The sequence below is a fragment of the Carassius gibelio genome, chromosome A12, assembly GCF_023724105.1.
Source record: "Carassius gibelio isolate Cgi1373 ecotype wild population from Czech Republic chromosome A12, carGib1.2-hapl.c, whole genome shotgun sequence".
NCBI classification, from domain to species: domain Eukaryota; kingdom Metazoa; phylum Chordata; class Actinopteri; order Cypriniformes; family Cyprinidae; genus Carassius; species Carassius gibelio.
This window is the reverse complement of record NC_068382.1, coordinates 9,202,812-9,227,136: the sequence shown is the minus strand read 5'-3', so window position 1 is coordinate 9,227,136 and position 24,325 is coordinate 9,202,812. Positions and strand designations below refer to the sequence as shown.

The following is a 24,325-nucleotide window of genomic DNA, read 5'->3' as shown; positions in this document are numbered from 1 at the left end:
TGTAGTCTGACGAGACGTTCTGGAGTGAAAACACTGTAATCAAGGCATGACATGAACCCAGCAGAAACCCTTCATAGGAATGCGAGCGCTTTTCAATCAAGACATTTGCATAATGTCTGGCTTGTCTGGGGATCTAGATATGAAGATCATTTTGATACAAGTCTCAGCGTTTTCCTGTAAATAATTAATCTCCTGCTTAGTAAAAAAGGCAGTGTGGTTAAAGTTTTCTCATTTTCAGCAATTGAAATGTCTGTCATCTTGGTCCAGTTGGTATCTTGTTCGATAACTGAAATCCCTGAATACCTTAAATACCTAAATAATTGTATTATTTAACAGCATTAAAACCTAGAGTCAAAGACACGAAGAGTGTCTAAGAAAAAGAAATGGACAAATCTTTTGAAAAGCTGTTGCCAAGTTGTGCACTTTAAAATTAAATTAAATTAAATTAAATTAAATTAAATTAAATTAAATTAAATTAAATTAAATTAAATTATTTTCAATTAATGTTTGCATGTAATGAATGTAAAATTGTCATGTGGTGTAACCATCAAAAAGGTACACAGGTTTTATATTTAAATATTAATTTCTAATTTTCTTTTTTACAAATATGACAATTTATTAATTTATAAATAAGGTTTTTGCAAAGTCGCACCATATGACATTTTCTAACATTTAATATGTTTTTGAAAAACTTTTATATTATTTTCAAGAAATGTTTAAATTTAACAACTACAAAAATTGTATGTTAATAATTCCATAAACAATGTCAAGATTTTTCTAATGTAAAAGTTTATTTATTTATTTATTTATTACAAATGTCAAATTATTAATTCACAAATAAGGCTTTTTGCAAAGTTGCACCACATGACATTTTCTTAACTAACCTTGGATTAAATTATATTGAATATAATTAATAAAATGATATCATAAAATCTTGACAAAAGCGGTTATTGCTGTGAAGCCATTTCTTGTGTGCACGTTTGTTTTATGTTTTTTTATATATTTATATAATTTTCAAAGAATTTTTATATTTAATGACTATAAAAATGTCAAGTGGTGTGACCATAAAATTTGCACACATCTTAATTTTTTAAATGTTTCCAAATATAGGAAATTATTAATTAATAAATAAGGCTCTTACAAAGTCGCACCAATTGACATTTTCTCAACTAATCTTTCCTAGGCATAAAAAGTTTCAAGAGACTTGACCTTGATAAATAACTACTTTATATTTAGATTACAAACTTAATAATAAAAATATTTTCATAAAGTTATTTTAATAAAAAAATTCTGCATTATAATATCAGGGCAGTTGTATCACCCTGACATTTTTGACTTTATGCCTCTCAAAAAAAAATGCCAACATGAATTCAGAATATAATCATCATAGATGCAGTGTATAATGCTAATATAAATAAACTCCCTCATATATTTGCACATTTGGTGTTAAGGTTTTTGTGTGTGTGTTGTGATAACTAAAAGTCTGTGTTGGTGAGTTAATGCTGTAACTGTTGAGCCATGCTGAGTAAAGTGTTTAGTTGGGCCGGTATGGCCTGCATGTGCCAGGCCATCATGCAAACGTGGCACCCTCCTCCGCCCCCTCCTCTCCTCCTCCTCCTCCTCCTCTCTTTCCTGGCAGCAGCGGGCCGCTGGGGCCCTGGGGGCGAGCTCTGTGGCAGGGCCCCGCTCTCATGTCACCGGACTCTGAGAGATTACGCTGACTCCTGCTGGTCAGAGCAGGCGAGCTGCTGCCCCGCTCCAGATGTCAACCTCAACACCAGACTGAGGCCGGACTCAAGGTTTTGAGGTTGATGAGAAAGAATGCTAGAGACAGCAGAGAAACATGATCCCAGATCTGCTGTGTGAACTGCATGCACTAAAGAGGACGTAAAACACCAGGAGGAGAAGATTCTAGAAGCAAAACAACTCGATGATGAATGAATTACAGGATTTGTCATCTGAACTGGTTGAATAAGAAGGTTTTTAATCTGGTTTATATATGTGTGTGTGTGTGTGTGTGTGTGTGTGCGTATATATATATATATATATATATATATATATATATATATATATATATATATATATATATATAATTACCTATCCATCCATCCATCCATCCATCATCCATCCATCCATCCATCTATCTATCTATCTATCTATTACTTTTTCTTTCTTTCTATCTATCTATCTATCACATGTTTTTCTATCTATCTATCTATCTATCACATGTTTTTCTATCTATCTATCTATCTATTACATGTTTTCTATCTATCTATCTATCTATCTATCTATCTATCTATCTATCTATCTATCTATTACATGTTTTCTATCTATCTATCTATCTATCTATCTATCTATCTATCTATCTATCTATCACATGTTTTTCTATCTATCTATCTATCTATCTATCTATCTATCTATCTATCTATCTATCTATCTATCTATTACTTTTTCTTTCTTTCTATCTATCTATCTATCACATGTTTTTCTATCTATCTATCTATCTATCTATCTATCTATCTATCTATCTATCTATCACATGTTTTCTATCTATCTATCTATCTATCTATTACATGTTTTCTATCTATCTATCTATCTATCTATCTATCTATCTATTACATGTTTTCTATCTATCTATCTATCACATGTTTTCTATCTATCTATCTATCTATCTATCTATCTATCTATCTATCTATCTATCTATCTATCTATCTATCTATTACTTTTTCTTTCTTTCTATCTATCTATCTATCACATGTTTTTCTATCTATCTATCTATCTATCTATCTATCTATCTATCTATCACATGTTTTCTATCTATCTATCTATCTATCTATCTATCTATTACATGTTTTCTATCTATCTATCTATATATCTATCTATCTATCTATCTATCTATCTATCTATCTATCTATTACATGTTTTCTATCTATATATCTATCTATCTATCTATCTATCTATCTATCTATCACATGTTTTTCTATCTATCTATCTCTCTATCTATCTTTTGATCTATCTATCTATCTATCTATCTATCTATCTATCTATTTATCTATCTATCTATATATATCTCTCTCTCTCTCTCTATCTATCTATCTATCTATCTATCTATCTATCTATCTATCTATTTATCTATCTATCTATATATATATATCTCTCTCTCTCTCTCTCTCTCTATCTATCTATCTATCTATCTATCTATCTATTTATCTATCTATCACACAAATCATACAGTAAGAGGATGAGTAAACGTTGATGGAATCTTTATTTTGCTGAATGTTGCAGATATACTGTTCATGTTATGCAACCATGTGCATTTGAGTGTGTCAGCAGATTTATCTGAGAGCCTTAATGCAGAGCAGATGGCGTTTCCAGTAATACAGTAAAACTATGCAGGAAGCGTCAAACACATTCAGATGAAGAGTGTTGTTTAAAATAAATAAATAAATAAATAAACAGTGCATATGGAAACCCTGGGTAGTTATGTGTTTAGAGTATATCTCTAATCATCTTATCCCAGCTGACAGACACGTCTGCACAGACAGGACAGAGAGGAGTCAGTGCTTTACAGCATACAATTACTGCAGATTTGGGCCTCTGGAAGCAGCATGAGGTGCTCATTTAAAATAATGAAAGCAGGGAACATTAAGGTAAACACTCATTGTCTGGTGTATCAGCATTCAGAGCTGCTCAATGTCTACTTAATGTTTAAACTAGCACTAATAAATGCTCAGGTGAAACGTGTTAAAGTGTTCTGACTGGTGTTCAGTGCACTGTTCGGCTGTTGGGTGTTCTACAGAGTTGCATGCTGGTTTAAGGAGGTTCTGACTGAAAGCAGGAAGAGAGTGAGAGATCAGTGGGAGGGTGGATGTTATTTGGCTGGAAAGCTCCAGCAGCTTGCAGGGGTTCAGATGTTCTGTCTCTGTGGCCTGACTGAGATTTCTGTCTGCTTTACAAACCTCTCTAATACAGATTAAATGCATCCAGTGTGCTGTATCCCACGCACTGGCGTGTGTTAAAATGTGTCACACTCTGTGTGTTACAGTCACACAAGCCACATTCGTCAGCTTTTTCAAAGTTACAGTTAAAGTGAGGGGTTTTTTTTACAACCAAAAAGAACTCATTTGTTCTCTCTGGGTCATTCCTGTTATACAGTGACTCTTATGTCCCAATGATTTATTTAATCATATTTTCTCTAAAATGAGTCACATATTTATAAGATATGGCTTAAGTTATATATTTAGGTCTTTTTTATCACTTAAAAAGGGATAATAGAAATTATAAATACTATTTTGTATTTTGCACAACTTTTCATTGATATATGGATTCAATTTTATTATGTCCTCATAGCAAAGTAATCAACTTCCACAAGAAATATAAACCATAAAATGGTTTTAAAATACAATGAAAACTTAATGATTTATGCTTATTTCACTCTTTGCATTATTAATGGATTTGCATAGTTTAACACCAGAATTTTTCCTGGGGTGGCAAAGGGGAGTCAAATCAGATTTGGGTGGGTGTTTGTATGGTGTGGGTCTTAATTTGTGAATGGACCCTTTCTCTGTGTAATCACTATTGTAAGGTCCAGACACTCGGCCCAAGGAAGGTATCCGGTGCTGGATGAAGGTTTCCTGCGTGTTCTGTCTTTCAGCGCGTAAAGTTATTCAGTTTAGGTTAAACTCAAATCTGACTCCATTTTATTATCTAATCTGACTCCATTTTAGTATGACCTCGAATTTAGGTTGAAATGCAAATTGGTTGTATGCCTTTTTAATTAATATTCTTCTGACATTTGATTATTCTAGTTAACTCTATTTTTATATTAACTCATTCATTCGGGTGCTCATGTTGCTAACAAGGATACAACGTAATCTACTAGTCAATAATTACAGAGTAAGACAGAATAGAATCAAAATGTAACAATTTATTTACAGTCAGGTAGATATGTATTTTGCCAATTACATATCCAATTGAAACACATCAAATCATATCAATATAAAACATCAAATTCTCAAAGATGAATCTACAAGTAAAATATGCATACCTGACCTTAGAAAATACATAGTATGAAGTGAAGAGACACACAACACACTATGGGCTTTCTGGCTACAGAAATCGCCCTGATCCTCTTGCTGCAATCCTTTAAATACCTCAGACCAAGACAAACATCCCCCGAGATGAAGACAGAAACTAACAATTGGAATTTGCATTACCTCAGGTCCCAAGCCTGGGTGGTTTTACAACTCAATGGGAACAGGGGGTAATTTACATGGAGGGCCCTAGGAAAGGACACTCCCATCACAGTAATCAAGATATCTCTTGACTCTTCAGATCTGTATTATCTTCTAATCTACTTTTGTGAGAGTGAGACCATTGTACCAGTTGCACTGAGACATTTCCAATAATACTAAACATGAGTGTTAGTTCACTTGCATTGACATTTTCATGTAATCATTTTGAGCAGACTGAGTAGAAGGAAGAATGGGTGAAGGGATTTAAAATGAAACAAATGGCCAGAAGGGGAGGAGGTCTCCTGCTCCTCCACTCTGTGGGGTGTCTCGAAGATGCCTGTGTATGTTTGTATTGTCTGTTTCTCAGGAGATCAAAGTATCTCAGGTTCTTTTGTCCTTACACTATCAACAGTCTGTGTAGTTTATACTTAAATTGTACTGTGTGAAAAATCTATTCTTGGGCGGTTTGGGGGTATGCTATATATATATATATAAACACCCCTCAAATGAAGTCTTCTAGTGAGTTTTGAGGAAATATGGACAGATTTAGTCATTCAACATAAGCCATCAATAGATTTAGGTTACATGGACTGAAACAAGATTATAATGCAGGATTGTTGACTGTCAAAACATTCCCTCTGATTCAATAAAAACTCAGTGAAGTGCCTTTTTAGTCAAACATTATTTTTGGATTTATTACAATATAACTTTACTACTTTTACTCGTCGTGATGGAGTAGAATTCAGTCATGTAGAGCTAATCTCAGTTTAATTTGGCATGTCGACCATTTTTCAGAATTGGACAGTCATAGATGCTGGGAAAGTGGATGCGTGCCAATTTTGTAACAGCAGTAGTTTAAACACACACAAAGAGCTAGACTAACGTTAGACGCTCATCTGACCTGACGATCATAGAAAAACTCGATGAGACAACAAAGTATTGCGGATGTAAATAAAGTAACAATGCGGTTGGTTGTTGCAGGGTTAACTGTCTGCTTATGGACTTTTTCGACTTGGGACTGGAAAATGCATAAATAAAAATCTACATAAAAGCATTTTCAAACTAAGCAAAAAGACATGTTTAACAGTTTTATTTGGCCACACGCCAACTGCTTCAGCGGCTCTCTGTCTCTTCTGACTGGATCTTTCTACAAAGCAGAGTTTAGTTCACCTGCGAGAACCGCTGGTGCTTCTCAATCTCTCAACAGCTGTGACCTTCAAATCATTTTCCCTAGAAACAGAGGAGAATAACACACAGACACTGACAGACACAACAGATCTGCTGTGCAAAGATGACCTCATTAGTACTCTGTCCAGCTGGGAAAACAGAAAAACACAATCTGATACTGGAAGCAGGAGCATGAGACCCTGATGCTTTCTGATGAAAGAAATCTTCCATGCATTTGGACTTTTTGGTAGCTCTCTGGAAAACGGCATGAGAATGGTGAAATCCAGGCTGCATTACTGCAAACTTTTGCTGCCAGCCACACAGATGTGCCTGTTCCAGCTTTAGTCGGCCCATTGGCTCGTGTTTCAGGCACATGTAGAGCGTTCAGAGCATGTGGGTGGGAAGACCGTCATAATTTCCAGAGAGGAAACAGAGTAGCTCAGTTACAGCAAACCGAGGGAGTTTTAGCTCGTTCCTGATTTGATGAAGCCTCCTCTCTCAACATACACTTTTTCTGCACTTGCCAAAGACGAATTCCTGTACTTACTTTATTTATTTGACATGTGTGTGAAGGATGAGAAAGAAGAAGCATTTTCATTTTATGGCAACTTTATCCCAGCATGCTTCTGGCTGCGCTTGAGCTGCTCAATGTGCTTTATGTTAGTGAATCTCAACTTGTTTTCCCAGATACCACAAGTGGTGTAAAAACATAAAAACATACATTGAAATGTATATGGAAGCCAATAATATGCAATGACCTGAAAAATCTAAAATTTCAGTTTTACATAGTTTTTATAGTGACTGTTTGGTTTTTGAACATTAAAAATATAATTGATTTATACTCTTAGCAGCCAATAATTCACTGCACTAAATAAAGTGCGGTCGGCATTAGACATGTTCATTGTTATTTTCATCTCTAGTGAAGTTAATGCAGCCAGGGTCTTATTTCCTTTGATCTTATTTCCTGTCTCTGTTGAAATTGGCCTTATTTGGGCATACAAAGAGTTTGCACCAAAACACGATATTATGATAGCAATCTTGTCAACTTGAATGAGACAGAAATGGTTTTAGTGATAGAAATCTTCAAAAGAGTGTTTGGTTTAACATTTGGAACAATTTCTAACAGCTTTCATAAACTGTGCTTCTTTAGCTCAATGCCGCAGATTTTTTTTTTGACTTTTCAGGCTGGCTTTTTGGTAAACAAAGGCTCTTTTGGTCATAATGAATGTTACTGTCTCCTTCCTGTAATGTCTGTGACATACAGCTTTTGGCACCACTGGTGAATGAGGCATAATGTGTTTTTAAAATTTAAGTTTTGCTGAACTATGCGAGATTGCATTGTATACGAAAAGATGTTGGTTATTTAATTTAACCCTAAAACAACACAATGCATTGCATAATTCAAAATAGGGAGAAAACACATGCAAACAATCAATATGTAAATTTAACAGAGGACACTAAACCCTGTTTTTCTTTAGAGTGTAGTTATTTATTCATTGTCTGAATTTAGCCTTGTTTGTCCCCCAACCAGAACAGAATGGACCACCAGTTGAGAACCGATGCTTTACGCAACTTCCAGCAGCCATGATTTCATCACAGATGTGTCATGGTGAGGCCAAAGGCAAAAAATCAACAATGCCGAAGTGGAAACCAAATTGGTCCATTTCCAAGCCAACATCTGACTGAACAGATTGAGTCGACAAAAACTCCCTAGGAACCGAAAGGCAGAAAAATGTTTCAAAAGCACAAGCTTCAGCTGAATGAACTGAGAACACACGACTCGGACACTGAGAATGTATTCATAACTTCACATATAAGACACAAATCTGGTGACGTTCAGCCGATAGAGACAGGAAAACGTCCCTCTCTACAGAGCTCTTAGGAGCGAGAAACAAGAACACACGGCTCCTTGTGAGTTCACATCAATGGAGGCTTTTTCCAAGGCCTCCAGCGCCATGAATGCGTATTTACTCATGTGTAGGAGAGCGTGCGGAGTCTATGAATGTTTGATTGAGACACAGCACACTTCCTCATTTCTCCTGGTTATAAGCTTTTTGCTTCTGGCTGAGACGTTGATCTCATTAGTCATCATTCTCTACAAATCAGGGACTTTTTTGAGCTGCAGCTGGTCCTCTTGTGTGTTACTGCCTAGCAAGCAGATCTGAATCCTAACCTAAACATGGCTGAAGTTATGTAAGGAACCACATCATGGTTATTTTCAGTGAACCTGATCCTGAGAGCATTAGGGTTTTTTTTTTTTTTTTGTCAACTCTATGTAGGGTTCATCACATAAAGAATACACAAATATGTGCATAATGCTCATATTGTGTCTAAATTATTATTAATTTACAAGTGTTTCGTTGCAATCTTTATTTCTTAAGTGAAAAAAAACATTAGTTAAAAAAATAATTAATATTAATGTTCATTTAATCATTTACTAATATACATAAGTCAAAATTGTATTTGCTAATATTATTTAAACCTCAGTTAACATGAACTAACAAAATATAGAACAAAATAACAGTTGTATTTTATATTAACAGATTTATAAAAACTGTAATAAATGTATTGTTAGTTTATGCATTAACTAAGTTTAATTAATTGGTTCTTCCTCTAATTAAAAAAAATAAAAATAAAAATAAATATATATATATATATATATATATATATATATATATATATATATATATATATATATATATATATATATATATATATATATATATAATAAAAATGTTTTAATTAATAATTATTAAAAAGTGTTTTTTATTTAATGGTTACACGTTTTTTTCATTGACACTTAAGTAGGCTTTATGCACACAAGGACGATCAGCCAACAATGAACCATCTGGAAATATCAATAATCTACCTGTTAATAAAAATATTGCACAAGACTAGGTCTGCTAAGATCAACAGGACACGGAAAGTACTTTTGATTGTCCATGGGGACAGAAGAGAAGCCTCATATTTTCTCTGCTTAGAAAACGGTGTGTGATTCCAATACAAGGATGACATAACAATTATGATTTATTATTATTTTTAAACTATTCCACTTTATTCAAGCCAGGACAAAACCGAAATACACTTAAGGAGTGTTTCTTTGCAAATACCGCCATCGTGTGGTTGATAATGGCACGTGTGCGGCTCAAAGCGCAGCAGGTTTTCTTTCGCGCCGGCGCGAAGCTCAAAGCGCGCGACCGATGCTCAGGCCTTGTCAAAAACAAAACAAGCGGGAGTCGGGACTGAACCCAAATCAGCCGTTTTTAAGGTGAGTGAGACAGCTCTCTGTGGGACCTCTAGCAACACCTCATTTGTTCCAGACTCCCAGCAGCATTACAGGAGTCATGAACAGGAAAACATTCTGTGCACAACAACACAATACAACTCTTCTAGATTATTACAATTAAAGAGCAGACGCCATCTTGCATTTTACGCTGATGGGATTTTTTTTTTTTTACTACCATTTGTATATATAACATTTTTATTACAAATGCCATGGTTAAACTATGTTTAGTATAGCAAAAACATGGTCAATTTGAGGTTACCAAACATTATTTCACTTCCAGAATAAGATTTCGTGATAATCTACTCCCCCATCCCATGTCCTCCAAGATGTTCATGTCTTTCTTTCGTCAGTTTCAAAGAAATTAAGTTTTTTTTTCTTTTTCTTTTTTTGAGGAAAACATTCTCCGTATAAAAGGTAGAGTAGGGCAAAAAAAAAAAAAAAAATTATTTTCCCTTCCAACTTCAAAATCATCCAACATTGTTGTTTCATCTTTTTTGTAAAAAGTGTTTTGACTTTCTTTGCACGTTCGCTTCGACACAGATTCTGCATACGTCATGCATGACCTTTCCAACGTGACGACGTAATCCATAAACTCGAGCTAGTGCAAGATGTGCATTTGTGGTTAAAAAGTGTGTATATGTATATGTTTTTACTGAGCTAGATCGATATTCTTCAGCTGGGATCTGGTCGAGGCATTTGAAGCTGCACTGAAACTGCAATTTGGACCTTCAGGCATGATTTTTCTCCATATAAAGGACTCAAAAACCATAATTTCTTTGCGACTGAAGAAAGGATGGCATGAGGGTGAGTGATCATCACGCAATCTCTATTCTGGAAGTAAACTAGTCCTTTAACTACAGTAACCCTGGATTTTTGGATGTATTTGTTGTAAACCCATGGTTAAATTTCATTAGAGAATTTAATAATAATATGCCTGCTATCTAATATTTAAGTTAAACTTTTATTGAACCATTTTAATATTTGTAAAACAAAACACTAATAAAAAGTACATTTCTAAGAACTCTTATGTATTTATAGTTATTAATAAATGCTAGAATATCCAGAAATAGCATATATATATATATATATATATATATATATATATATATATGTGTGTGTGTGTGTGTGTATGCATATGTGTATATGTATACATTTGACAGCCAATCAGAATTAACTTTTTATGGGAGATGCTGAACATATATAGAAGCTTGTCAAGTGGTATTAAAATTCATAACCCACACATTTTTAAGCCTAAACATAATTTTACACTGAGAATTGCAAAACGTGGCTGCTTTAACCATTTCAACATTTCCGTCTGCGGATGTCAGATCCACGTGATGCTCAGTCAATGCAGTCTGAGATAGTTAACCCTTTCTGCGGACTTAAAAATTCTATAAACCCTTGTTTTATTAGTTAAGGTCAGACTAACTTGTCTTTGACACACAGAAAGTTGTTGAAGCAGAGGAAACGCTGAATACTAGCAGAGAACATGTGGAGATAATTAGCAGTGTACTGACAAACATCTGTTTGCTTTCCCAGCTGTTAACTTTAATTGATGAATAAAACAAACGAAAAACAATTTACCTTGTACATAACTTTTGTAAAATAGGCCGTAAGCACATTGAAGTATAATAATTACACACATTTCATCTCTTAATATACAGATATATTTATCTATGTAGAAATTCATGTGAATTCCTCTAAAGGTTTATGAAAATTTCACGTATTTCGTGAGTGGGACATTTCTGCCATGCAAGAAAAAATATCTCGCTTTAGTAAACCATAATTATGAGATAAAATTGAAGTTTTGACAAAAACAATTCAGATAAACAGTGTCAAAAATATGAAAAAAGGAAACTATGACTAATTATGAGATTAAAAAAAAAGGTAGTCAATTATGACAAAAATTATGTACAAATACAAATTTAGGACAGTCAGATTCATCAAATTAAAAAGTCAATTAAATTTGAAATACACAGACATAATGACAAACAAAATTATGAGAAACTAAATTATGAAAAGTTGAAATTATGAGATGGTCCATTGTGACAATTACAACTTTATTTTTGTTTTGTGTACTTTGTAAACTCAATTTGGACTTTTAATCGCATACTTGCATCTAAACTTTGAGATATTGGGTCACAATTATGATTTAGTAAAGCGTGATTTTTTTTTCTTATGTGGCAGAAATGAGCTTCCATACACGCAGACCCCCAGCAGGCTTGAGTTCAATGTAATGGCTTCCTATAATCTGGGATTCGAAAGAAAAACATCCAAAGGGAGTCTCCTGAAATCAAAAAGATCCACACGTACGGCTTCCCAGCAGCTTCCTCAGTCAAATCTGGAAACTTCATGTCATGAGACAAACCTTGAACCACATCAGACAGACATTCAAACAAAGAGAAACCATACATAAAACATCTACTGTCCTGAAACATTGATGCAGAAGAACTACATCAAACCATTGCCCTAGAATTACTGCAAAAATAACAGCAAGGTCGACTATAACCCTTGTAATCTATATGCATTCATTCTTAATATTACTAACTGAAGTGTAGCAACTCGTTTTTGTTTTCTGACATGTTTAACAAAAAGACGGATGCCGATGAGAGGCTTGTTGCTTTGGCTCTATCATTAGCAGCAACACTGCATCTATTTGGACTCGTGTCTCAGTATAATGGGTTTCATATTGAGCCGAGTAAGAGCAGGAGAATGCTCTCATTCAGACAGGTTTATCACACAGCTCCCGCCGCTAGCGACCTGGGAAAAAGGAGGCAAAGTATGCAGGATCTAAGGAGTACACAATATTAGTGTACGGTTTCTTTTTCTTATCAAAGCATGATGCACATGAATTATGGCAGGTTCTGAGTGCATCTTCGTCCTAAACCACGACTGGAGGATTTTTCCCTCGATGCCATGTTATTAATCTCTGCGATGTGCAGGACTGGAAATATTCCAGGTTAAAGCGATAGTTCACCCAAAAATAAAAATGGTCACCATTTACAAATCCAAACCTGTGAGACTTGCTTTCTTCTGCAAAGAACAAAATATATATTAATGTTTCTACTGTTTTTTTTTTGGACATAATGACAGCTCAAGAAGTCCAAAACTACAATGGACTACTTTTGACTTTCATTTTATGGACAAATAAGTCACATTTTATTATTATTACAGATTTTGCTATGAGATAAATATGATTTTAAAAAATATGATAATTTTTTTTTTAGATAAATCAAAGTTGAAACCAAGATCTCAATCATAATTCTGACCAAAATTTCTAAATATAAACCCAAATTGAGATTATTAAATGCAGTTGGTCAGATTTATGACTTTAATGAATTTTGACTTAATTTTGAGATGGTATCACAATCATAAAAGCAGTCATACATTTTGACTTAAGTTGAGGCTTTTATCAGAATTATGAATTTTTTTAAGATCATAATTACAAATTAACTAATGATTACTTTTTAATTTAATCTCTTATCTCAAAAATGACCTTTTATCTCATAATTTAAACATGTAAAAATAAAACACTGACCCACACAGACTTTCATTTTATGAAAAAAAAAAAAAATATTGAAATGTTATGTTCCACAGGTTTGCAACTAATTACAGATTTTTTAACATTTTTGTGGTGAATTATTCATTGAAGCTACTTGCATACCGTCATTTACCAAAGTGCGTGCCACATTGACTTTACACTGCAAGTGCAATGCAATTATGGAGTTTATTAATTATTTATGATTATGCAATACAGAGGTTTCGGTAACTCGTATTTAACCTGGAATATTACTCGAATGCAAAAGGACGCGATTTGCATAGTGACTGAAACTCCTGGAATTTGCGATGATAAATGAATGATTAATGAAAGATTAGTCTACACCACCGTGTATTTGTTTATAAGAAAATGCTCAAAAACAACAGAAGAAAGAAAGTAGCCCAGAGTAGAAGAAATAGCGTGATACAAGACAAAACGTATAAGGAGCACGCCAGAGACTAATGAGGAACAGTTGTCAGTGAGGTAATGAGCTGTTTCTAACCGGCCTGGTGTGCGCCGAGACTCACACGGTGTTGTAATCAGGAGCAGAGAGTGTCTTTAGTAAAAGAAATGTTTCCATCCGAGCGTTTGTGAACATGTTACAGGCCTAATACACATAACAGCTACAGAATGCATTCTTAAAGTGATGCTCGTGGTTAATTATAATCAAAATTGTAATGCCTCTGATAAAGGTTTAAGAATCAGTAAAAAGTCTAACTCCCAAGTTACTAGAAAAGCAAGGTAAAGACTGGAATAGTACAGAATATAATCTCTGAAAATCCTAGCAATATTGACTGATTGAAGCCTGAGTGCTTACAGGACAATAAAAGAGGAAGAGGAACAGTCATTAAACTGATATTGTGTCCATTCTTCCCTTTTGAGAAGGCAGCAGTAGGGTTTCATCTACACGATGGTCTGTAATCTACAGGGCACGGAGGCTGATGAAGATGTGTGGCTTCACTGTGAGTTTAATGTGTCTCTGAGCACTGGCCTCCAGCGAACATCGGATGATATCAGCGTCTTTTTCCGGTTTTGAGATTGCATAGAAAAAGCACCGCGTTGTTGTGCTCCAAGAAAGACGTCGGTCGTAAGAAACAAAAAGCATGTGAAAGTGACCGAACGCCAGCGGAATATAAACTAAAATCTACTCTGGTTTCAAGGCACGGCTATTCTAAGATACTCTCAAGTGTGCAAAATGAAGCTCAAAGGTTCGCGTATCTTAAAAGTTGAGATCACTAAAGGTGTTTTGCGGGATAGACTCAAATCAGTGTGCTTCGCTACCAAATTCACGTTGGCACTCCGTTGCATTTGGTTTATTAGTTTCTCCTAGATTTTCCACAGCTGTGGGGCATTTTTAAAACAGCTGGATCAAGCCGCTTGTCCGTCTCGATTCATCTTTGTGCAAAACGTTTCTCAGCTGCTGTGGTTTGGTCCTTTAATCGCGCTCGGTCCGCTCCGTCTTATTGGTTTGGTGTGGGTTGGTTCACGATGACCTGGATCACAAAGTCCTTCTGGATCTTGGTGTCCTGCAGGCGGGTTTTGTCTGTGAGGAGCTTTCCAGAGAAGAACCAGCGTTGATGTGCCAGCTCAATGTTCTCCTGAGCTTGCAGCTGTTTCTTCAGGAGGCCGATGCTGTCGGACATGCTGGCGTTCAGACGCAGGTCTTTCCCGCTGGAGAGCCGGACCTTTAGCTGGAACTCCTTCTTCTGCGTCGTCAGGGGCTCAGGGTTTTCTGACAGGTCTTCCTCACTTCTTTCTGTGATCAGGTTGAGAGGCGGAGCCAGGCAATAAACCGGAAGCTGGTAACGGTTGCCGAGTTCATCGTAGCACTCGGTCAGGGATCCTGCAGTGATTGAACGTACAAACAATTGTGAGTGATGGGAAATAAAGTGCTACGGATATAACAATGTTTGGTCATTTCTTTGGTTCATGTCAGTAAAAACGTCTTCATTATGGTAAAAACAATAAAAAAGTAGGGTATTTAAAGGGATAAATCTTTGCATTCACAAATGTAAATACAAAAAACATTCAAATATTTGAAAAGGGTCAAAGATATACTTCAGAGTGCTTAAAAAGCATTTTATCATCTGACCAATCGCAACGTGATTTTACATTTGCAATGTAAATATAAGCTGCCTTATTATTTCGTCTGAAACGTGCTGCAATTATTCAAAACTATTCCAGAGCGTCTTTGTGCATGTAAAGATTGTGGTTTAACGTGGATATTGAGACACGAGTGAACTAGAAAAGCCTTATTTACATAATAAAAAACAAGTATTGCAACCCAAACGTTACATTGTGAATATGGAAACATTTGGATTCATAACAAATGAGATCCACTCATATACTTGGATTGGACTATATGTCAGCTTTAACCTTTATTTAAAGAGACGCTGACCGAATTGTTTTTTATTATATGTAATAATTGCACCACTATTTTAACAATATCCGATAAGTTATTCCACTGGACAACAGATGGACTCTCTTTTCTCTTTTCCAAAATACTCAGGTCTTACCTTCTGTGGTTTTTTTTGTATTTTGTATATAAATGACGGTAATTATTGGTCAATTCAACAAGAGCAATTGAAAATCTTTCATTTCTTGGGTTTCTGTTTTTAATCTCTCTTCATATTCAGCTTGAACACATGGCAAAGCAAGTCAGGTTTATTTGTTTAGCACATTTCCCACATGCCGGTAATTCAGTTCTGGTTTAAAGTAATTCAGGCTTTTGGTGTTTCAAATAAATATTGTTTATAATGAATGCAACTTTAATTTCTGTACTTCATAATAACACATTTTTTTAATTCTCGTTCTGTTTGTATATTTATTTGAATGCTTTTTGTGGAATAAGGGAGACTGAAATACGTTTATAGTGTTTGTAAATGCTTGCATTGTTTCTGAATGTTATAATAAAATGTGACTTAAGCGCTGGTGCAACATCTTTTTCCTCAACAATACGATTTTGGGTTACATTTTATTTTAAGAAGCCCTTATTACAATACAATTATTCAATTAAGTAGCTATTGTTTCTAATTAATGTCATTAATTTGTATTTTTCATAATTACTTTATTTTTTATTCTATTTATTAATTTGAAGGATTTGTGGAATATGGGGAACTAAAATACATGCTTATGGTGTTTGTATATTTTTGCATTTAATTTGATATTTTACATAATTTCTGATCATAATAATTAAATATGACTTGAGCACTGATGCAACTGTTTCCTCTTCTCTCAACAATGCAATTTTGTGTTACACTTTGTTTTAAGGAGTCCGTATTACAGTGTAGTACTGAATAATGTTAATTAACAACACACACTCACTACGGGATCAGGATTAGAGTTTGCTATTGTTATGGTTAGTTGCATGCATGCATTATGTGCTGTTATTACAACAGTAAGCACATGTAATGTAAAAAAGTGTTTTGACCCAATTTGGATTTAAATTAAATGTTGCTTATTGCACAATATAGCACCTCGTCTCTGCATTTGGTAAATGAAAAACAGCAGCATGTACATTTCTAATTTTCTGTTCCACAGTTGCAGGCAAAGCTGACTCTCACCGTGTGGTAATGTGATGTTGGCTCCGTCCACGATAGCCTGAGCCAGTTCATGATCGTTACACTCCAGAGCAACAGCGGCAGCTTTCAGGGCGTCCCAGATCTCCTTGCGCCCCTCGAACGCTGGAGCCGTGTCCCAAAACTCATCTCTTTTACTGCGGAGCTGGCCCTCCGTCATGGGGTAGTCGCTCTTCCACTTCAGCTTGTCTTTCTTCAGCGGCTCATTACGACCTGCAGACGCAGATGAGGTGTGAATGACCACTAATGAGCGAGAAGTGTAGACTATACAGCATTTCCTGGAATTAACGGCTGTAGAAAGACTAGCTTTGAGGATCAAAGAATTGGACTATTCCAATGAATTATGACGAGGTTAGTTTCCAATCAAATGTGTCATGTGGTTCCACAGCAAAATGTGCATGTGTGACTCCACTAATGCAGATCTTTCCATTTGTATTTTCCATCAGTACTTTCACTAATGCCTCAACTGGGCAACAAACAGGAGATTAGGTGCGATGTGAAACCAATAAACAAGAATAGACGTTTAGTGCTGAGGAATGGTTATAGTTTGATGGGGTACTAGGAGGAGAACTCCAACATTCAATTAGAAAGAGCATATTTTGTCACATATGGCTACAGGAATATAATAAATAATGAGAAACAAACATTTACACACATACGCTACCTTTTAAATATGTTAATACTTACTTTCATTCAGCAAAGATGCATTAATATGGTCAAAAGACATTTATAACGTCACAAAAGATTTATATTTAAAATAAAACCTGTTATTTTGAACTCTCAATTCATCAAAAATCCTGAAAATGCATGCTTTCCAAAATAAATAAATAAATAAATATATATATATATATATATATATATATATATATATATATATATATATATATATATATATATATATATGGATTGCTATAATGTGTGTATAATGTATAATATGAGTGTAATGATGCTGAAAATACAGCTGCACATCACAGAAATAAATTACACTTTAACAGAGATTCACACAGAAAAAAAAGTTGTTTCAAATTGTAATAATATTTCACAATATTGCTGTTTATAGTGTATTTTTAATCAAAGGAATGCAGCCTTAGTGAGCAGAAGAAATTTGACATTAAGCTTCCATATAGTTATATATTATTAAACAATTAATTGTACCAGACTACACATACAATTTAGTGATAGATTTTGGAGTACAAAGTCAAATAAAAAGCAGAAGTAAACTATACGCAACCTCATATTCACATGACTGAATAAAGGTTGTGTATTTATGACTGTTTGTCTGCAAATACTGTCCTCTCCAATGACTGATCACTTCAGGCAAACAGCCTCCATCTATCAACAACCCTGAAGGCATCCGGTCAAACAGAGCTGCTGTTTTCAATCAACAATCATATGTTGAGCCCAACACACGACCCGTATTACTGGATAATGCTTCAGATCACAACACCGACTCAAATGAACAGTCCACACTATCAACAACGGTCTACAATTATTATTGTTAAATAGTCATTCAATCCAATTCAAAGTGTCGACATTACAAAAAGAATCAAATTACAGTTCATTAAAAAAGCAGATCTACTGCTCTTCTGTTTTCATCCGATGTCAGTTCAGTCAAACTGTTTTTACACTCCAGTTACAAATAAGGTATATTTAAATACCTGATGGGGTTCAAATAAATGAGAAGCACTGTTAAAACAATAATACATCACAACATCAGACTTTCTTGTCTGGACAGGGTTAGATTTCTCAGAGGACCCCCACCAAAAAAAAGCCAACATGCTATTCCAAAGTAACATATAAAAACAACGTGTGCAACCAACAATTATCCACTTATAAGTGTTTTATATGTTTATATCAAAAGCAGTCATAATTTAGAAACAACTTTAATTTAAAAGATACAATTTAATTTAAAAGATTACAAATACATTTAGTTTAATTCAAAAAATTATTTGAAAATGTAGAAATGGTAAATGTAATCTGAATTTTCTTTTATAATAATAAATCAGAACTTGACAAATAATCCCATTATAGCCTTATAGTATATAAAAATTCATATTAAATCATTATTTAACAGCTGCAACACCTCAATTTTATTCAGAGCAATCTGACACAGGTGCTGATATTTATATGGCCATAAGATGAAATACCGGTATTGTAAATCAATGAGATCTTTATAACAGACTACTTGCATAATATCACCATACATAAAATTTCACTGCCTAGCTAAGCAGCCATATTTGATTGTATTAATGATGATTATCGCGATTTAAATTGAATTATGTTTAGACCATTGTTTGATGTAACTGTATGCCATATTTTTATATGAAAATAAACAAGCTGAAAACTAACTGAAAAAGTGTTTTTTCTATAGTATTAAGCCTCAAATGTCAACAATACATCGGATTGGTTTCTTCTTTAAAGTATAAAATTAAAAAATATGAAGGGTATTATAACGCTATACTAAAACTAAAATTAAAACAATGGAAAAACCCTTAAGAAAACACGTAAAAAAAAAAAAAAAAAAAAACATCTTAAGCATTCAGAATAACATAAGTGGACTTAGAACGATTAATTGCCATTTTGAACGATTCTGTAATTGTGGCATCCATAATTGTAATCGCGATTAGAAATTGTATTAATTTTGCATGCCCCGCATCACATCTCTGACACCGTGCAAACCCCGAGGTGCGTTCACTTTTGCGTCTTCTGTTGCTCAAATGGACAAATACACTCCAATTCCAGTCCAAATACATGAAATCTTGGCAAATCTCCTTGACAACAGTCGATTATGTCTCAGGTGAACAAACTGTTGATAAATCAAATATGGATCATTGCATTGGACTCATGCATTATTTTTTATAAAGTGACCACATTTACCAGCCGCTGTCTGTCTTTAATGTTATTAGATCAAAACGAGATAATCACTCATTGCATCTTTCACAAGGATCACTCGATTTTTGATGAAGACCATGAAATTTTAGTTTATGCCATTTGTCTGTACCTGAACACCTACAAACCTGCTTTTTTTGTATTGCTTGTAACTGACTTACAAGGTATGGAGAAATATTATGAAAACGATTATTATTAGAGATACACAATCAAATTTCTGAAATCGCAATTACAATCATGGATGCCACAATTACTTAATCATTCAAAGTCCAGTTATGTTATTCTGCACGCTTAAGATGCTTTTTTTCTTTCTACATGTTATCTCAAGGGTTTTTCCCCATTATTTTTAGTTTTAGTATGACATTATAAAACCATTTAAAGTTAGACTTTAAAGCCGATGTACAGTTGACATTTGAGGCTTACAATTTCAAGGGAATAATCGACATTTATGATTATCGTCATAATCATACCGTCAAATGCCTCTTTTGCCTCAAGCTGCCCATTTTGGCTTTCTCAAGCCAAAAATCAAAAAATTTGCTGATTGCAAAAGTTAGCCTTTCTATTTTTAGTCCTATATTTTCCGATATATCAGGGTACATCGCTCAACTACGGTACAGTATAATGTTGACAAATCATATTTATTCAAAAAACTTCCAAAAAAACACCAAGAAACTGTAAGGCTACAGATACCGCGAATGCAAATATGTCCAATAAGTAATGTTTAGAAGATCTAGCAGCAATTTGACCAATCCACACGTATTAATCTTCCCATAACCCTTAGGGTGAACAACAGTAAAGGTGATGCCTGCCTAAGCAATCACCTCGGGCATGAAACCAGCTACAGAAATAAAAAGTTCACAGTGATGGTGAGATAGTACATGACTCAGTGCTTTCCCATCCTCACGCTGCTTCGACTGGTGCCAACTATTCAAATCTTTCACCCAAACACTTTATTTATAGTATAAAGGTGTGAAATCATCATACAGTGCTTTGGTCATATAAAAGAGACCACTGACAATGTGAAGAACTCTTAAAGTACAGCTCTAAACATTCCCAGAAGATTGTTTTGTTTATATTCTCCAGATTTCATTGGCTGTCACAATGTCACCCCTTGATACAGTCTGAACAATTCAAGACCAGTCTGCACATTTTAAAAATAACTAGAAAATCTTTCGCAACGTGCACGGCTAGATGGAAAGAGCATGTGATCTAGTCAAGGTCAAAGAGCTTATTCCACTTTATCGTTATGACTTATGCCACAACAACAAGAGGAAATGTGGGCGTGTAATGCAGAATGTGACTGTCAAAGTTCAGCACCTCAATCAAATCACATGTAAATGGCTCTCTTGTTATCGTAAGTGCAGAGTAAAGATGCTTTCTTCTCATGTAATTCTCTCATTACGTTCACACACTCATCCCAAGCATGTTCCCGCTTCCTCCTGCAGCATCACAGAATAATGTGCAACTCTTCCTCAGAACTGGTTCATTTGTTGCGAAAGTGCTGTAAAATGCATTTTTATGACATTGGGTTCTGTAACTATTGAAGTGTTTTAAAATATGCAGTCGAACTGAATGCAATCTAAGCGAAAGACTGGGTACCACAAAACACCACAAAAGCCCTGTGTGCATGGGATTAGTATTACCTGCACTGAAATAAATGCATTTAAAAAAAAGCAGTGACATTTACGGTAAAATACCGGAAGCTGTGGTTAAGAAATCACACTAAAAAAAAAATATGGTAGCAACATTATAGGTTTTACAAACTTAACTTAAATTCACAAAAAATACCATATTTCATTAACTGATGCAATGGGAATAAACCAACATATTGAAGTATTAAAATCTGTTTTGAACCATTGTAATGCACTATATATTCAGTAAACATTCATCTAACAACATTAGATGCCAGATTAAACCCTAATGTACCCAACTGAAAAAATAAAAAAAAATAAACATTATCTCAATAACAAAAAAACATTAAATATGAAGTGTTATTCAGGGAATTCTGGGAGTGTCAATTCCCCTGAACATAGTATGGAAACGTACTGTTAACAGGTTGGTTTTTACTGTAGCATTTTTACAGTATTTTACTGTTAAAATTACATACATAACACATTTTTTAATGTGTTGACCTCCAGTCATTTGTAATAATTGTGGAGGCTGTCTGTGATTTTAATCCCGTGCGAATTGAATGTCTAATTTGTCAAGTAGAAATTCCCCTGAAAATGACCAATCATCTTCATGGGTCCTGTGATAATATAAGTCCGGAGCGAATCGGTATCTCTGTGATTTGGCCAGGATTTCGTTATCCTTCTTTGTTTCCTGTGTGCATGTTTTTATTTTGTATTTTCGCAAAGAATGGAGGCTGCGTTGGAGTGTTCTGATTGTATTTTGGGTGCTGGGTTTTAAAAACTGTAGCTAATTATTTTCATTATCGTTTATCTCTCTTGAGAATCTCCCAAAATTTGCAACGCTGCAGAAACATACTGGAAAGATGCATTGACTTCAGGCAACGCTCGCGTAATAGACGGCCAACATTTCAATGAAAATCTTCTCTCGAGTTCAAAGCAAGACAACTCACATGCTGAAGCACAGATAACTCTACAATACAAGACATCTGTGGCCACAAGACTTTCACTGATAGAAGTCAAACACGTCACTGACATAATGCAATGGTTTCCTTTAATGGAAACAACATTTTGGGGCTCTCTATCTAATTATGTTTCACTACAGCTTATGTTAAATGTAAAAACAACAGGCATGACGGTCACAAACATGCAGAGACATGCCCCGAGACGGACACGACTGCCAGCTCCAACATGCACACAGAAGAAAACAGACACCATACGAGTAGATAATGTGTCTAACAGCCCATATTATCTCATCGACAAACAGACCTACATACTGTGACAAACAAACACAGTAGTGCTAGAAAACAAATCTTACTCCACATTTAAACTATTCATATGATTTCTAGAGGGAAGTGAAACTTATACGAAGAGGAAAAGCAGAAGTATGATGTGTTGATCTCAATACATCTGAGATGTGCACATTTTAAAACACAGCTACAATAAGTTATTGCATAAGAAAACAAACATTTCTTAGAAAAATGTACTAGTATACTTTGATACATGTATCAGTGTACTAGTTCACATATTTATATGCCTTGATGCTTAAACTATCTTTGTGTAGAATGGAAACATGTCTAAAAAAAATGGTCATTTTGACTAGGGTTGTATGAAAACTAACACCTCTTACTAAAAACATACTGTGAAACCATTGCACTTTGAGATATATATATATATATATATATATATATATATATATATATATATATATATATATATATATATATATATATATATATATATATGGTGGCAATATAATTATGGTAGCAAACCTATGGTAGTTTGACACACATATAAATACCACATGCATACCCTTTATAAGTTCACATACAATATCTTGCAACATGGTAATATCTTGGAATTTTTGTTTATGTTTTTTTGTCTTTTGAATGCCACATCAGGTTAAGTAAATGCACCTGATGTTTGCATGTTTTCAAAGAAAGCCACACACAGAAGCAAACATGCAAAGGTTCCTCTCACCTCCACGTTTCCTCTGCGTCCTCGAGGCGCGTGCGTCTGACTCCGCGCGCTCGCGCCCCACGCATCCTCCCATGACTGTCAATCAAACGCAGGCCACATCTCAACACAGAATCTAGATTCACTCCTGCTTTGTTATCATTTGATTTCCCAACCGGAAACAGTATTGCGCTTTAAATTACTGCTGCGCTATGGGTGATACAGCAGCAGTACGCGCAATAAAGGGAAGTAACTAACTAACAACTAACTAGCTAACTTACAGTGGCTAGCTAAGAACACGAGCTTTATCCTGAAGTCATCAATCCGGTCTAAAAAGAAACAGAAACAACATCAGCGAGACTGGTATTTGGGATATGTAGACTATTTCGCGCTTACGTTACTTCGTAGTCTATTAAATCATTCCTGCGTCGTAAACCTACCTCAGCTCTTTATCTCTCGCTAGTCTACCTTTCCTTTCCCCCTTCTGGTGTTTCCAACTGCTTCACGTTACTGGCGCGCACCGCGCATGCGCACTCTGACCAGTGACCACGTGACTCCACCAGAGCCCCTCTTGTTGAGGGAGCCTTCAATCTCCGCTCAGAAAATGCAGCGGAATGTGGAAGTGGTGAAAATAATATGAAATGCAAACATTTAAACAGATCTTTTTAAAAAGAACTAAAATCTCTTAAAACTATAGTCTATAAAAACTGATAAGTTGAAATATGTTTAAAGAAAAAAAAGAAAAAGTGTTCCGAGCAGATGAAAAATGTTCCTGTCTTACGCAACGATTTGCTGAATGTACAAATATAAAATAATAAAATAATATAACACTTCGATCATTTATGGAAGACATTGCAACATTAGTATCAGAAAAGCATTGCTATTTCAAGATCTGCTTGTCCTCACGAACGACACGGGTCCAGAGTTTGACGTCTCCACCACTTTATGTGTTTGAGTGACGTAAAACACTTTATACTCAAATGTCAAAAAAGTTACTCGAATCATTGAACAGCACTAATAAAGCCCATTCTTACAGATCATTAACTAAA

At 34.8% G+C, this 24,325-nt stretch overlaps 1 protein-coding gene across 3 annotated transcripts; it reads right to left on the bottom strand.

Annotated features, from left to right (window-relative positions):
- Window positions 1-11,213: 11,213 nt before the first annotated feature.
- Window positions 11,214-23,823, bottom strand: ubtd1b (ubiquitin domain containing 1b). 3 transcript variants are annotated; one of them, XM_052611106.1, is made up of 5 exons: window positions 23,717-23,768; window positions 23,558-23,605; window positions 23,301-23,375; window positions 16,789-17,016; window positions 11,214-15,068 (listed from the first exon to the last, which is right to left on the bottom strand). In XM_052611106.1, exons 3-5 carry the CDS (start codon window positions 23,371-23,373, stop codon window positions 14,686-14,688), a joined length of 684 nt encoding a protein of 227 aa, XP_052467066.1. In that variant the 5' UTR covers window positions 23,374-23,375; window positions 23,558-23,605; window positions 23,717-23,768; the 3' UTR covers window positions 11,214-14,685. The 3 variants fall into 3 exon arrangements, with proteins under 3 accessions (XP_052467066.1, XP_052467065.1, XP_052467064.1); XM_052611105.1 differs by having other exon boundaries at window positions 23,301-23,605; window positions 23,717-23,823; XM_052611104.1 differs by having other exon boundaries at window positions 23,301-23,793.
- Window positions 23,824-24,325: the final 502 nt, after the last annotated feature.